The sequence below is a fragment of the Mirounga leonina genome, unplaced genomic scaffold (genome assembly GCF_011800145.1).
Source record: "Mirounga leonina isolate KUSES-001 unplaced genomic scaffold, KU_Mleo_1.0 Mir_170, whole genome shotgun sequence".
In the NCBI taxonomy this organism is placed as follows: domain Eukaryota; kingdom Metazoa; phylum Chordata; class Mammalia; order Carnivora; family Phocidae; genus Mirounga; species Mirounga leonina.
This window is the reverse complement of record NW_023270433.1, coordinates 22,387,720-22,404,716: the sequence shown is the minus strand read 5'-3', so window position 1 is coordinate 22,404,716 and position 16,997 is coordinate 22,387,720. Positions and strand designations below refer to the sequence as shown.

At 44.1% G+C, this 16,997-nt stretch overlaps 1 protein-coding gene across 2 annotated transcripts; it reads right to left on the bottom strand.

Moving 5' to 3' along the window:
• Positions 1-117: 117 nt before the first annotated feature.
• TXN (thioredoxin) lies at positions 118-12,861 on the bottom strand. 2 transcript variants are annotated; one of them, XM_035016096.1, is made up of 5 exons: positions 12,673-12,841; positions 8,195-8,299; positions 7,554-7,613; positions 788-853; positions 118-332 (listed from the first exon to the last, which is right to left on the bottom strand). In XM_035016096.1, the coding sequence occupies exons 1-5, from the start codon at positions 12,694-12,696 to the stop codon at positions 270-272; spliced, it is 318 nt and encodes a 105-aa protein (XP_034871987.1). In that variant the 5' UTR covers positions 12,697-12,841; the 3' UTR covers positions 118-269. The 2 variants fall into 2 exon arrangements, with proteins under 2 accessions (XP_034871987.1, XP_034871989.1); XM_035016098.1 differs by lacking the exons at positions 118-332; positions 788-853 and adding an exon at positions 1,228-5,852 and having other exon boundaries at positions 12,673-12,861.
• Positions 12,862-16,997: the final 4,136 nt, after the last annotated feature.

Below are 16,997 nucleotides of genomic sequence, written 5' to 3'. Positions count from 1 at the left end.
CTCAGTGGCCTACCAAGTCACTAAAAAGTTACCAAGAATATATGAAATTAGGACATTAAATGTCATCTAATGGCCACATTTCATTTATGCTGAAAGCTATTCAAAGACACCAGACAGTTTTAAAAAGGGTAGAATTAATATTTTATTGTCACTTATAATCAGATGGAAGTCGGGTATAGAGTCTTCATACTTGATCTTTCCTTTTTGTAAATAAAAAAACTTACAAGTTTTCAACAGCCAAGGGCTGGTTATGTTTTCAGAAAACACAATTAGATTAATTCATTTATGGTGGCCTCAAGTTTTTCCTTATTAGCGCCAGAAAATTCACCCACCTGTTAAGAAAATATTGCATTGTGGTTAGGGATGTAGCACGCACTGTAGCTGTGTTTTGTGACTGAGATATCACAGAATGGGAGAAGTATAATCTTACTTGAGAGCTGGTTGTAAGCCAGAGAAATACATTTTAGGTTAAAAACAAGGGGTTTTTTTTGTTTTGTTTTTTTTTGCCCCCCTTAGTTTGTGTTTAAGACACAGAACTTTTTACCTCTCAAAGATAAACGTACTTAACAAATATGAAGCACCAATCATGGGATTAGTGACCAGTTCTAACAAAGATCCATTTTCAACTAGATGTCACAACATGTACTTAAGAATGACCTATTTAAATATTATTAAAAGTAGAATATGGGGACAGGCTTTTCCACGTGAAGGGTTAAGTCCCTTCAGTGTCTTAATTTACACCATGTCTTCCTATTGGCCAGCTGGATATAAGGTCAGATGTACCTACCTTCTGACCCTTTTTAAAAAACTGGAAGGTTGGCATGCATTTGACTTCACACTCTGAAGCAACATCCTGTGGGGTGAAGGGAAAGGATAAGAACAAGACTGAGGGTTGAGCTTTGACAGAAGTAATCTCTAACCAGACTTTTTCGCCCCGTTATATACCTCACAAGTCAGCATCAGGATCTTTAAGCATATGAAAATTGATAGAATGAATGAATTTGGTTATATTCTCAATGAAAATTAACATGCACTCCCCCCTTGGGGGGCCACCAACAAGCAGAATCCATCAGATAAATACAATGACCCAGTGAGTTGTTTAATCCAATTATATCTTGGCTATTTCAAGTGTAAAGAAGCAATAACAAATCCTTCTGTAACTATACTCAGGATTATAATCTTAACTATTCCTCAGAATTAGTACTGTTCCTAGTTTTTCCAGTCTTATTATGGCAGTGGAGTCCACAGCTGATGGTCATAAAGACTAAAACAGCGTTAGCAAGAGAACCAACAATTCACTCACCAAAGAACTGTTCAAGAACAAAGGCCTAGTAACCTAAAGGCAAAGCTCCACACCACTTCTTTCTGCTTTAAACATTTACTTGCAGGTTCTTAAATCTGGCTGCATATCCGAAACAAAGGTGCCTCAAGTATCAAGCATTCCCTAATTCTGTTACAGGAACACTAAATGGGAGCTTCTAACACCCACCCGCCTCTCAATACCTTGTTCACACAAGGGTTGGGGGGGAGATACCTCGGAAAATGGTTTTGGACAAGAGTTTCAGATGGAGAGATCTGTTAGGGACTGAAAATGTCCGAATGGTCCTCAAGAGGCTTGGGAAAGAAAGGTAGAACCACATGGCAGTGAAGGACAGCACCCAAAGAGGCGGAGTTCTGAGAACCAGATCACAGAACCCAAAGAGCTTACAGAGGAAAGGAAGGTGTCATGGTGACTTCTAGTTTAGTATTCGGGAGGGAACAGGATTAAAAAAATGGAGCCGTCTGAGCCCCTAGCAATGGCAGTGTGCCAGCCGAAGTTCACCTCCTCCTCTGGGAAAAAAAAGTGTGGTTTTATAGCTTTATAAATTTGCTTTGCTGGTAGCTTGGGCAGGAAGGGTAGTGGTCACTACCGTTGAGAGTTCCTTCCAGATAACCTTGACTTTTCCTCTAAATGCTGGCTGACAAAGAGGCACAAGGACAGTCATAACTGGGATAAAAATGGCTAATAGATTCGGAATGCCCAGGGAAGTTACCAAGAACATGTGATAAGACCACGAAAATGAAGGTTCTACAATTCCAGTAATTCCCTTGTGGCCAGAGCATCCAAGATTGAAAATGGGGTGAAGAGGGGACAGGAAGACTATGAACTGCATGTGTCCAGGTTCTGGAAGAACTGTGGATAAGGATTCAGGAAATCAGAAGATGACAAGTTAGAAAGGGAGAGGGGGGCTGGCTGAGGTAAAACATTGAACACTGGTAGTCTAGGGGGCTGAATCTGGTCCAGATACGTTGCTTGGCTCGTGCAAGAGCTTAGAGCGAATCTCTGCATTGGCTGACCAATAGCAGATACCTCTTGAACTTGAGTATTTGGGAACACCAGGCTCAGCCCTCACAGCACCGGGGAGAGCAGCTGTTTGCCTCAGCCCCTTCCCTCTCTCATGCACATGGGAGCCACTGGTTGGACGCTACCTTTCATGCAGGCAGTTGGCAGCAGTTTCAAAGGAGAAGGATGTTCATTTTGTTTTATATTTATGGTGGAAGGGCAGCCACCTGAAAACGATGAGCCATCCTCTTCCCCACTGCTAATTGGAAACTCCCAGGGGGCCTGACTGAGCTGTATCACACACAAAGGCAGGTAAAAGGAACCTGGAAAGTCAGCACAACTTTCCGAATGAGAAAGCTTTTCAACAGAAAATACAGGGTTCTCCTCTCAGTCAATCCTCAGATTCTGGATGCCGTACCCCTCACCTACCCAGAAGTTCAGCATTCCTACACTGGTACAACTGCTTAATTTACAATAAAATCCTAAAACTGGAAAAAAGATGAATGCTCAGAAGTGGTGTCAATGCTTTGAGAGAGAAGAGGATGAATAAGATTTTTAAAATACTTTTAAAAATTGCGGTCAAATCTTTACATGGGAAATTTTTAAAGAACTGAGTTTTCTTTCACTGGGTATGAAAATGGTTTGCTCTTTTCTTTTAAAGTGACCTAGGATTCCAAACCATAATTTAATTCCCCAAAGCGAGGCTTTGTTATCTGCAATTTATGTACATCCTTATGAATAAAGTGAAATTGCTGATCTTAAGATCATTTTTATTCACTTAAGTATAACCCACATTCAATTTGCAGAAAAACTGGGAGAGGGAAACCATTCCTATTCTCGACTAGCTGCTATAAACATCTTACTATTGTATCTAAACACTTTTCTTTATAAAACTTATGCTGTGTGCATGGTACACATATTAGGGACCTTATACCTATATACTCGGTATAATGTACATACAATGGCCTTTTCCCCATGAAAAAGTACACAGTTCTTTTTTATGGTTCTATGGACATGGCATCAATGGAACTAATCCACTGGTCAATATGTAAAAGGCTTTGATTTTTGCTTCAAGTAAACACTTGCATCTTCCTATATAAATTGTATCTGGTTCGGCCACCACCCCCAGAAGCAGAACTGCTAAGAAAAAGAATCATGCTCCTTTTAAGGGCTCTAGATACATATTAAAATGACCTCCCAATTTGAATGTGTATTAACTGATCAATATTTATCATGATTTTTGCCATCAGCCCTTCTCTACCCCATTCATTAAAAGCATGGGCTTTAGCTTAGGCATCAAACAGACTTCAGTTCTGTGACAGAATTTTTCCAGGCCCATGTCCTCAGTGGCAAGAGCGGAAAACAGTTAAGTTCTTGAGACTACAAGAACTAGAATGGTTAATGTGCTTAACAATGTCCATCATTTCTCTAAGTACGTTCAGTATTTTCTAGGATTTTTGTTTATTCCCAAGTAAAACCTAGAAGACATTTAAGGAAATGAGGCAGAGCTGCAGCATCTTAACCCCTAACAGTTAATGATTAATACATGCTTAATAGATACTTTTTTTTTTTTTACTTTCTATTCTATTCCATGGGTATACCTCCCTACTGTGGTTATAAGACCACACTGTGTTCATAAGTGCAGCTAATACACTGTATTTTTATGGGGCCTGACCTTTCTCATCCCCCACGACTTCTCTCCCAGTTAGTGTTTGTTTTTATAAATACTTTCCAGGACTTTCCTGACTGTATTATTTCAGAATGTCAGTCAATGGCCCTAAAATGTCAGATTGAGACTGCATCAGACAAACCTGGGAGTACTGACATTTTAATAATAATGAGTCACTATCCAGGAACACAGTACACCTGTCTCCTAAGATCTTTTATGGACTAATTTGCCTATTCCAATAGTGACTCTAAGATATTTGTACATAAAAACTTAGTTACAATTGAAATTTATCACTTTCCTCACTTAAAAATAAAACTAATACCTCCAACCTGTTTTTATAAACAATCTGGAATTTTAAAAACAGTGAAATTCACTTTTTAGGGAATGTTTAAGTTCTGTGAGTTCTGACAAATGAAATCAAGATACAGAACCGTTCCCTCCCTCCCCTAAAATTTCCTCAGCAGCTCCTTCATACTCCAATCCTCCCCCAGCCCTCTGCCCCCATCTGTTCTCCATCCCTATAGTTTTGCCCAATCTGATTTTTTGTTTTTATTAGTAAGTGTAATAAGACTACTTTTTACTTTACTAAATTTAGTTTCATTGGTTTCTAGCTTAAAACTCCCTACAGCCAAAGTAACGTTAAACTTGCTTTTGTCACTCCTATTAACTCATCTAATCAAAACGGAAACACACCTTGTTCTAAAAGGTTGCACAATTGTCCGGTCTAAATTACTTCGTTTCTTGTTTTCATTTACAAAGTAAGTATCTTACCCTATACAGAGTCTGGCCTAGAGTCAAGTCTATCGTTTTCCAAAGGACTGGGACTCCTAACTTTTCTATAAATACAAAATTTTCTTCGTGTATCACATTATATGTCCATGCCTCCTAATTCTTCCAGGCCCTGGAAAAGTTTCCAGTTCATTCTATTACACCTGAAAGGTAACTCCTTCCTGCCCAGGTGCTTACAGAGCCTTCTATTAAAATTATATGTTGCTTATGCCGAAGACACTACAAAGTACCCTAAGTGTGAAATTCATCAGCAGGGAATTATCTGCACGAAAATTTAAAAACTAGTCATTAAAAATTTCATCCATTAATGATATGATTTAATACTGAGAAATGTGATTGACGTAATGTTTATCCCTATCTCTATTTGAGAGTCGAATGAGGGGATGGTTTTACCTAGAGCTGCAAATTCCATGAGGAAAAAACAACTGCCTGATTGTTTAATGAACTGCTTTTCCATAGAATTAGCAACGAGGGTAATTCAGAATGGCCAGGTGAGTAGGGGCTGACAGACATTGTTACATGTATAGGACCAAAGGATTCTGGAATTAGTTCAATTTTTATCTCCTTAACAGGTCGATGAGGCTATTTAGATGGTGTTGTAATAGTATCGTTAAAGGTATTCAAACACCGTGCGCTGCTCAATCTTTAGAATACAGAGGCAAAGTGAAAGGTCCCCAACTTGTGAGAGGGTCACTCCAAGGTCTAGAAAGTTTAGAGGGCGTATCTGCTAATCAGACATGAAGGAAGAGTTCTGTCACACCAAAGTCCTTGCCTGCTCTGCATATCTTTCCCCCCAAGGTTTCATATTCAGGCAGTGAGAACACCTGTCTGGCAAGGGGTCAACCTGCTTTGACCTACCCCTCCTCTTGTACTGCAGTCCCATTATCTGTTCCAGGGAAGTACTAATAAAAACAGTTATCATAGCTGCCTGAGGACTAAAGGACCTAGTATAGCATCTAGCACATGTTATTACTTTCCAATAAAAACTTATGAGAGTCACTTACTATCTAATAGGGCCACAGTACCAGTCAGCAATCTCTCTAGTCCCTTCCAGGTCCCATTTTCACCGGGCTAAAGTGACCATATAGAAAAAGTCAGTCTGTAAATTAGGTTTAGATTTGGGAGCAAGAATTTGTTCACAAGCACCTGATATCTACTCTCATTTTCTTAAAACTCTGGAACACCTCAGAACAATCACTTTACCTTATATAATAAATCCATTCTATACCTACTACATGCCAGCCAGGTAAATAAGAGAGTCTCTGGTCCCAAGAAACTCACAGGGACTAATGGTAAAGGACAGACAAAAAGACTAATACTAGCTAAGATTCACTGAACACGTGCCAGGCACTACTCTAGGCACTTTCTAGGGATCATGTCACCTGACAACTCCTTTATGAAGGCTCAAATAAAGCAGGAAGTCTAGGCAGGGGATCTGCCCCATTCTACTACCATAAATGCAAGGGGAAAAGCGAGGTAGAGGACGACTTGGAGACACGGAGGGAAGGAAGCTAACCTAGTCTGGGTGGAGAAAGGTTCCTGGAGAAGGTGTGAAGCTTACAGCTAGGAGTTTCTGAGGTACGAAAGGAAAGCATGTGCCAGGTAGAGAAGACCCCACCAGTAAAGGCCTGTGTGTGGAATCAGAAAATGTGCTAAGAAAAAGCAACATGGTGATGGTAGGTCCTCACAGGTTTAGAAAATACTGCCAAAAACCTGTTTTTATAAACCTTTCAGTACCTTTATTAAACACTCCATGTTTGCTCAATGAACAAACCACCCCGGGAGGCTAATGGGGCAGGTGTTAAGACCTGGTCTTAAAGAACTAAAGCTCAAGGGACAAGAGAGGTTAGCCTAAAGCAGAAGTCCCAGAGTCAGGCCTGGAACTCAGGTGAGCACCCTTTTGGCCACCTTAAACCCTAAACCCTCCTGCCTGCCTGCGGCTAGGGGAAAAATGTCCACATATCTGTAAAGAACTCCTAGGTGCTGTTCTTGAACATAAACAAGCTATCCTAGTTCAGTGGGCTGTGTGGGAAGCAAGTCTTAGGCCAGGAACGGGATCTGTACCCACCCTGGGCCAGAGCCTCCTCTGAAGAACAAGCGCTTCATTTTAAATCCGGACTCTGCCACTTACTAACTGTAACTCCATGGACAACCTCTCTGTTTTCTCATCTGTAAAATGGGGATGGACAGCACCAAGTATTAAATGAATCAATACTTGTAAAGCATGTGGAAGAGTACTGGGTACAGAGAGTCTGAAATAAGTGTTTGTAAAATTAAATCAACCCTCAAATTTCCCTCCAAATTACTCTCTCTGCTCTCTATCAAGCACCTTGGTGTGTGTTCTTTACAACATTGGGTTTTCTAACTGACTAAAAACAAGCAAGATGAGTGAGCTTGTGATTATACTTTCTCATGTCACTAGTTCACAACGAATCTTAAAAGTGGTCTCCCAATTTTTAAGTCTATGGATTTAGTTATAATCAAATTCAATTATCGATTTACTGAGCGCCTCAGTGTTACACTGAATGTCTAAGCTTTTAGAAAGGTGACTGGTAAGGTACAGAGCCTCAACCATCTGTTTTTATGCTTATTTTAGGATATGATATACATAGTTCCTGATAGCTAGCATAAGCTCCTAATTGGCACAATTACCTTTTTTGGCTAGGACTGTAGTTCTCCTATTACTTGACATGTATGAAAACAAGCACTTGCAATTCAGAGAAAAAGGCCAATGTGAAAAGGGCAGTAGTAGTCAAATTTCCAGGCACATACCTGACAGTCATCCACGTCTACTTCAAGGAACACCACGTTGGAATACTTCTCAGAGAGGGACTGGAAAATTTAAAATGAAAAATCCAGAAAGATTCAGAACTGGGTAACGGCAGTCATTATACTCAAGCTTCTTAAATAGAAAATAATAAAAGTAGAAACTACTCATTAAAGATCCAAAGGACCAGGTAAGCACAAAGGCCATACGCGCTCTCTGAATCAAATTCCTCCTAGCCTAAAAGAATTTGGCACATCAACTTCTGAGGCCTGAATTTCAAATAGGGCCTGGGTTTCAACCCGAAGAAAAAGAAAAACCATTTAAGACAACCAGATTAAGTTCTGACAGTTGTCTTGAGTGGGCTACACATTTGTCAAAACTAAATTATTTAAGTTGTTACACTATTACTTTATTTTGAAAGATTTTAAGTAATCTCTACACCCAACGCTGGCCTCGAACTCATGACCCCGAGATCCAGAGTCCATGTTCTACAGACTGAGCCAGCCAGGTGCCCCTTAAATTGTGACACTATTACTTTCAGACCAAATATCCAACAACAACACAAACACTCTGTCCCTAGCTTTGCCACCACCTACCCGAAATATAGAAACTCTGATAAAGCAGAACTAGCTAGCTTCATACTCACATGAAAGAAAGGCTTGATCATTTTGCAAGGCCCGCACCACGTGGCTGAGAAGTCAACTACTACAAGTTTATCCCCTGCACTGTTCAAGGCTTCCTGAAAAGCATACTAGAAGAAAAAAAGAAAAGCATGGGTTAAATTTCCCAAAGTCCTGATCAAATGTGAGAGAATGTGACGTACTGCTTTTTAAAAACTTAATAAACTAAAAGGAACCAAATAAACTTGAAAAAAAATCCTAGTGTGTAGTGTTAAAGATGAAAAAAGTATGATGTATATAGTGTATCATTATTCATGTCTACATCAATCTATATTCAAACGGAGCAAATGGAAAGACATTTCTATTAGGTTTCCACATCAAATTTAGGTATATGGTAAACAAGCACTAAATGCTTATCAATTGATGAAGAAGGTCACTTCGATCAAATAAGTCACAAAAGCACAGAATTTTGCAATGAAAACAAGTTTAAAAGCTAACACTTTTTTGATTAAAACTGTCTACGATGGAACATGTCAAAAGCTTTAAAAATATCAAGGAAAATAAAATTCCTCCAGACCCTCACACTCAGAGGGGCACTGCTGACATTAAGCATATTTCCCCGTACTCTCCTTAATGGGTTTCCGGAGAGGAGATCGTACTGTGTATTGTTGATGTCTGCCCTTTATCTCAGAACTCTGCCCTTACCGGTGACCAAATGATAGCTCTAATTCCTCATGCAGGGAATTTTCCTTAGGTGCTATTTTGCATTAGAATTATGTCAAATAAAATTCCACCAGCGAGACCTGATCAAGAAATCCCTTACCACCAATCTCCCTGAATAATTTACCAATGGTTTTGATACTGTAACCTTAGGAACCTAACCTTCTAGTTAAAAGGGACTTCTTTTTAACCACAGTTTAGTCAGTTAGTGCTTACCAACACTGGGGCAACAAAGAGCAATCAAAACAAGTATCTGTATCTGAAGTCTGGGTTTTCCCTCAAGGGGAAAGTGCTGGTCACATTGGTTTAATTAAACCAACATTCCCCTCCCTTGAAAGCTAAGAATCATATCAGATCCTATTCAGTAAAGTAAACATCATTAAAAAAAAAATATGAAGTGAATTTCTCTGCAGTACAGTTACTTTTCTAATTTCTACTTCATGTTTTTTGGGGGGAAACAATTCACAAGTGGCATTCGCATGTCCTGACTTCTGTAACCTTTTTAGTTATTCAGATACAAGTTCCCATCCCACCTTTGGGGTGTGGGGAGATATTTGTGTGTGAGGGCTAGGTAGGGGGGAGGGAGAGAGAGAACAAGTTAGAATTATAGAAATTATTTTTCCAAACCACCAGTTTTTCCGGGTGAACTTAATTTGGAGCCTTCTCTAACCTGATTTTTTAAAAACCTCAAACTATGGGGGCCTGGGTGGCTCAGTCGGTTAAGCATCTGCCTTCAGCTCAGGTCATGATCCCAGGGCCCTGGGATCAAGTCCCGCATCAGGCTCTCTGCTCAGTGGGGAGCCTGCCGCTCCCCCTGCTTGTGCTCTCTCTCACTCTCTGACAAATAAAATCTTAAAAAAAAAGTCAAACCAGTCATTCTTTACTTCAAGAACCAGGTTAGACAAGAAAAAAATCAAGGAATGATAACATCCGACGAATGCACTGTTTTGTGAACACGGTTGGCCCTCCATAAATACTTGGTGAGATTACTTGCAAAACAAAATATACACTCTCAATGGTTTCCCAAACAATTCTGAATCAAATTCAAGCAAAACTACCTAAAATTCTGAAAAGAAAAGAAGCATGCAACAATAACTTTTGGCTTAACTGAGGAGTTACAGAGCCAGGTATGTGTAAACTTCACAACAAATTCTCTTCTCCTGATACTTACGTTTGTCTAAAAGAGATATCTTTTGAAAACGACTGTCTAACACTCAGAGACTAACAATGAGGAACAATAAAGGTCCCCATTATGGACCTAAATATTCTGAAAACAAAACAATGTATTTGGGGTAGATAAGAACAGACTCTAGTGTCTCTTTTCCTAAACATACCCATTCCAAAGGTAATTAGCAAGCATAAGAGTGCCCATGTATAGAAGGCAGGCCTTCAATAAAAGGCAGCTACCATTCTTAAACAACATACAACTGTGTGTTGATTTCTTTCTCATCACATTGACAGTCCATTATCCCACTTGTTCTAAAATAGATACCAGTGGCTCTGATCTATCACACCTCAGAAAGAGCTGTCTTAGACGGCCAATGGCACCAACTTTAGTCCAGCAGGATGAAAATCTAAAGTGTATTCGACATTTACAAGTAACACTGAACTGAGCTTAACTTTTGATCAATGTCCCTGGATCATAATTTTGAAGACCAACTGATGACCAGGGTCTTTGCGCCCCAGTCTGTAACCAATTTCTGGTCACCCTCGCACAGCTTCTCATTGATGAGGGGAGGAGGGTGCCAAAACTATGACAACTAAAATAGGGGAAAACTGAAAGATGTGTTCCAGGATTCAATCGATTTTGTTTGTAGTGTATGGATTCTGAGACAACTACTATAAACCACTCAAAGTCTTCTCCCTCCCTTTATGGGTTCTCACCTATTAGGTTATACTGATGATGTGGTCAGACCCTGGACAACACCCCTCCTCCCCCAACGGAGACTGATACTTGTCACTCAGTAGGTACTGAATAAAAGTAGGGGGAATTCCATATTAATGACCTCTCCAACAAATGACAGGGTTGCTAGTTTTAATATAAAAGCTCACACAATAAAACATGCCATTAGGAAAAAATTGATTAAGGACAAGCAGATAACAAACTGCAATTAGTCAATCAACATATGTGTGGGGGAGTGGAGTTCAGAGTCCCTAATAATGAAATGAAATACAAGACAATTTTTCTTATTAATAATGATTTGGCCAAAGTTGGGGGAAAATACGTTGATGGGGGTGGAGTGAAAGAGCACTCTCATATGCTTCTTGGGGATTTACAAGGCTTAAATAAAAGGTTCTCACCCCTTGACTCAATCACTACACTGGGCCCTAACCTGAGGAAACAGCTTGAACTCTGTACAAAGGGTTATGAACAAAAATATGCACCGAGGCACTGAAAGCTGCCTAAATGTCCAGCAATGTGTTCAGATACTGAAATGATTACAAAGCTTCTAATTACACAAAAAGGGTTCAGGCTAAACTAGAGGAGAGAATAAAAAAAAAAGCTCAGGAACAAAACAGGATACATAAAATAATCCAACTACTTTGCAGCCGCTTCTAGGAAATAGAAGATCGCTCTCTTGCTAAATCTACTACAATGATCATATATGCTTTCTGATTTTAAACGTAACAAAAAGACAAGGCACCATTACAGAGAAACTTCCATTTCCAAGGCGACCCAGCATCTCTCAGGTCCAGACACTCAAGGCGGGCGAGGGCTTGGGATGGGAGGTACCGCAGGGTAAACGCTTTCGAGGGTCTTCTACTGTTCCAGCAACATCAATGTTCTCCCACTCCCTTTTCTGACTACATTTAACTAACAAACATTTCTTGAATGGCTACAGTATACCAAACACGAAGTCAGGCTCTGAGTTTCCCGAGCAGGAGGGTATGAGGCTTGCAATAACTCTCGAAGATGGAACAAGGTCTTGGACATTCCTAATAGGGCAGAACCACCACCTGGTACTCCAGGGCCGCCTCGGGGGCACTCCTGGCTGCAGCGAAACCCACCCACCGTGGGTGAATCACGGACGGGCAGGGCAGCGGAGGCCCCTGGGCTCAGTCTTGGGGACTGAGTCATTCCAAAGCCAGCGCTGCCGGAAACACGCCCTGCGCCGCTAGAGGAGGAGTCCCGAGGGCGCGGCCCCGGCCTCACTTCCCTGCGGCCACCTGGGCCCCTCGGGCCGCGGGGCCCGCCTCGTACAGGCGAGGGGGTCTCCAGCCCGGAGCCGCCCCCTTGCGCGGAGGCCAGCACGCGCCATTTCTGGGGCCCGGCACTGATGGAGGCAGCCGGGGTCTCCGGCCCGGATACGCTCCCTAGGGAGCTCACGCTGCCCAACGTGGGTGATCATGCCGCCCACCCGGGAGGGAGCGGCGGCCCGCCACCCCGTGCCTCTTTCAAGGGGCCCTCCATCTCCTTGCCCGGCCCGTATCCAGAGACGGACGGGAGCCAAGAGCAGACTCCATCCTCTCAGCCAACAGGGGTTTCCCGAGCACTGGGGTGCAGGGGGGCGCTTTGGGGGGGAACGCTCGGCGCACTGGACACGGGCAGCGCTGGGCACCCAGAGCCCGCCCTCCAGGGCGCCCTCGCCCCTCTCCTCCTTTCCTCCAGGGCATGATCGGCCGCCTCAGGCGCGCCCAAGCCCGGGCTTCCCGCAGCCCCAGGCCAAGGCGTCGCGTCCCCTTCCCCCGGGCTGCGGAGGGGCGCCTGCCCACCTCCCGCCCTCGCCCTCCCCAGCTACGGAGGCTGCGCGTCGCGCCCTGGGCTTCCCCGGGAAGCGCGTACCTTGCTCTCGATCTGCTTCACCATTTTGGCGGCTGGGGTCTGACAAGCAACCGTAAACACCGACGAAAGTGGATCCAAAACGCCGGCCAGAGCTTGCGGAGAGCTCAGCCCGCCTTCCCTTTATAGCAACTGGGGGCGGGGCAGGCGGGCGCGCGCGGCGTGCGTGTTGCGGGAGCGCGCCCGCTCGGGCCTCTCGCGCCCGCCACGGCGCCCCGGCCAGGCCCCGCCTTCCGGAACCACCGAGACGCCGGTTGGGGGCGGGGCCCCCCGGGGGCGGAGTTCGCGCGGGTGCTGGGCGGGGCTCTACGGAGCGCCCTGGGCTCCAAGCCCGCTGCCCCGCCCGCCCGCACCCCCGCTGGGAGTGGGGGTGTATGCCGGCCGCCGAGCGGCCTACGGGGCGCATGCACTGTGCACGGGCGGGGGAAGCGGGGACGCGGACGGCCATCCCCAGAGCCACAGGGCCACCAGGGAAGTGGGCAGCCGGCCTCAACGGAACGCTCCCACGTTCGAGAAGGGGCCGCTTAGGTAGGGCTGGATTCCTCGAAAAGGTCCGCCACGCTCCCGCCCCCCCAACCCCGTAAGCCCCACAAAGTGCTGAGTAACGGTGACCAGGAAGTATCTCTGCGCCCCCGCCTCCCTTCTGGAGCTTATCGCGATGGTTGTCTGCTTTTCACTCTTTCCTGTTCTTTGGCTTTCACCGATGAAACCGCTGCTCCGGCGTGACACTGCAGTTTAGTGCGGGACAGACGGCCCGGGAACGGACGTGACCAGCAGGCAGCTGCTGTGGGGTGGATGTACCTGCGGCTGGACTGATGAGCAGGTCCTGACCTCCCGGTGCCTCAGTGTTCCTTTATGTAAAATGAGAATCATGCTGGTCCCCAACTCATGCTGGTGGTGTTTTGAGGATTAAATGAAGTGCCGTGAAGTGATTAGGACAGTGCTTGGCACGTAGTAAGTACTCAATAGTTATAATTAAAGCTGTTGTGAGTACTAATTAGGCTTGCTTGGTGTCATGGTGAGGGGGGAGGCATGCTGATCTTGGCGACCTTATATTTATAATGGTGCCAGTACACACTTGTGTGAGTTTTTTCTACCAGTGGTAGAACCTGGAGCAGAGGTGTTGATCCAGGGATGCATGTTGCAGGTTGGGTCTGGCAGGTTAGGAGGCGTTGTGAAGCCACGGGGGGGGCGGGGGGCGTCAGCAGCCGGAAGTGAAGGTAGCGAAACTGTTGAGCTGGAGAGAGGAATGAAGGCTTGGAGGTGGGATGATGGAGTGGGGTCCTGAGTAGGAATTTTCAGGGGGGAGCAGCTCTGGATGGAGCTACGTCTAGGTGTGATTGGCTGGGATGGTGAAACTGCCCCCCTGCCTCCCTTCTCTTGCAGACAAAGGAAGGAAGAAAACCAGAGGTTTTGAACCCATCGTGCCAAGCTTCTACAAGGTTGAGGAGCACAGGGCCGTGAGTAAGACAAAGGACAAGGGTCATTCCTTATCTGAGGAATGACCTGAATGCATTCCCACAGAGTATAAGGACTATTGGGGCAGAAAAGAGGTTTTATGGGGTACCAGGACAGAATATATAACTTTCTTTTCTTTTTTTTCCCCCAAAGATTCTATTTATTTATTTGACAGAGACAGCGAGAGAGGGAACACAAGCAGGGGCAGTGGGAGAGGGAGAAGCGAAGCAGGCTTCCCAGTGAGCAGGGAGCCAGATGCTGGGCTCGATCCCAGGACCCTGGGATCATGACCTGAGCCGAAAGCAGATGCCTAACGACTGAGCCACCCAGGCGTCCCTATAGCCTTCTTTTCTGCTGCTGTGTTGTCAACCCAACCTCAACACCAGTTTCTGGGCTTATGTATTAGTGGGTACATTTACATGGGAGATGACAGTAAATCATGTGCTGTAGAAAGGTGAAGTACAGGTCTTCAATGGCCATCCAAACCGCCCTCAGCTGACCTCTCCTTCTCTCCAAGGACCTTCCAGGTACACAGTGACTCAGTTGGAGGAGGTACTGACTGCCTCCCACCTTCACAGGACCAATATAGAGTGGCTATGGGGGATGCTAAAATTTTAGAGAAAAGGGAACTGGGAGGCTAGCATGTATGTTAAGAACCCAGACTCTGCAATTAGACTCCTTGTTCTCATCCCCACTCTACCACTTAGTAGCTGGGGAACTCTAGAAAAGTCTAAATAGCCTTTCTGTGCCTCAGTTTCCTCATCTATAAAATGGGGCTAATAATACTTCATGCTGTTATAAGGGTTGAGTGAGCCAAAATATATGTAAGCTACTTAGAACTATGCCTGGTACACAGTAAATGCTTATGAGCTGTGATTACAGGCTATTAAATGGAATGGTGAAATCCCTCTGGAATGACGGCAGAGGTGGAAGGAGAGACTATAAAACAGGTGTCAGAGTCCTAAGTGAATCAAGTAATCAGGAAATCGGTAATGAACAGTGAGCTCTATAACATGACTCTCAAAAGAAAAGGATTTCTGCCCCAAAGGGTAGAAGAAAAGTGGGCTAGACCTGGCCCTAAAGAGCAAGGCCCCCACCTATAGGGACATGGGAAACTTGTGTCCCATTGTGGCAAGGAGGTGACATTCTGCGAGGAAAGTGAGGTGCAGGGGTATTGTTTGGGACAGCCCACTGAGGGAAGATTTGTTTGGGCACAGAGGTAGTGAGAGAAGAGTAGAGACAGGATGACGTCAAGGCCTCCATTTGAGGGGTTGGTTCTGCATATCAGAACTCCCAGCTGTAAGAAGAAATTCCAACTCAAACTGACTCACACCAAAAAGAGAATTAGTAACTCATATTACCAAGAACTCCAGAGGGCTAAAGATGTCACAGCACCATCTTTACTGTTTCATTCTCAGTGGGCTCTCCATCTTATGTGAGACTAACCCAAGCAGCGCCAGCCTTAGGTTCCTACCATCCTCCAATCCCTGGAGGAAAAGCTTTCCTCTCCTTTGTTCTAGTAAATGTCCTGGAGGCTGACTGTCACTGACTTGAGTTGGGGTTGGGGAGGAAGGGCATCAGCCTGGCTTGAACCATTTGGACTAGGAATGTGGAAAATCCAGAGGATTAGCAAAGAAAGGGGAAATGGATGCTGGACAGGCAAAAATGATACATCCACATTGTCAAAAAGAACAGAAACAAGGAGCGTGGGTGATGAACTTGTGTCACGTTTCTGGGTCAGCTCCATCTGAGGCTCCCTGGGGGCCTGGAGAACTAGGGTTGCTGTCTTTGTACAGGTCCAAATTTGAAGAAAATGCAGCTCTAAGTTTTCTAAAGTAAGCTTTTGTCAGATCATAGCTTTCCCTAAGTGTGGCCCTTGACCATCCCATTCAGCATAGCTGGGGGTACTTGATGACACTGTAGATTCCTGGGCCATATCCAGACACATGGAAAAACAATCGTTTGGGGTAGATCTCTGGAATCTGCATCTTAACACTAAGATTTGATAGACTGCCCTGGCATCTTCAGAGGAAGCTAGCATTAGTTAAGCTTGAAGACTGTGATTGGTACAGCCACTATGGAAAACAGTATGGAGGTTCCTCAAAATTTTAAAAATAGATACACCATATGATCCAGTAATTCCACTGCTAGGTATTTACCCAAAGAAAATGAAAACACTAATTTGAAAAGATATATGCACTTCTCTGTTTATTGCCCCATTAATTCTAATAGCCAAGATATGGAAGCAGCCCAAGTGCCCATGGATAGATGAATTAATTTAAAAAATGTACACACACACACATACACATATGCACACAATGTAATATTAACTCAGCCATAATAAAGGATGAGACCTTGCCATTTGCAACAACACAGATGGACCCAGAGGGTCCATCTTATGCTAAGTGAAATAAGTCAGACAGAGACTGTTGGACATTCCATATGATTTCACTTATATGTGGAATCTAAAAAACACAACAAATGAATAAACAAAAAGCAGAATCAGACCTATACATACAGAGAACAAACTGATGGTTGCCAGAGCAGAGGAGGTTGGAAGGATGGGCAAAACGGGTGAAGGGGAGTGGCAGATCCAGGCTTCCAGTTATGGAATGAATGAGTCACAAGGAATAAAGGGCACAGCATAGGGAATATAGTCAATAATATTGTAATAGCATTGCATGGTAACAGATGGCAACTACACTTGTGGTAAGCAGGTCATGATGTATGGAATCACTGTTATACACCTGACACTGATGTGACATTGCATGTCATATATACTGAAATTAAATAAATAAGTAATAACAGTCCTTGGCGTGGGGAGCGGGGGGGGGGGGCTTGAAGACTGTCTAGCAAGAGAGTTGAGATAG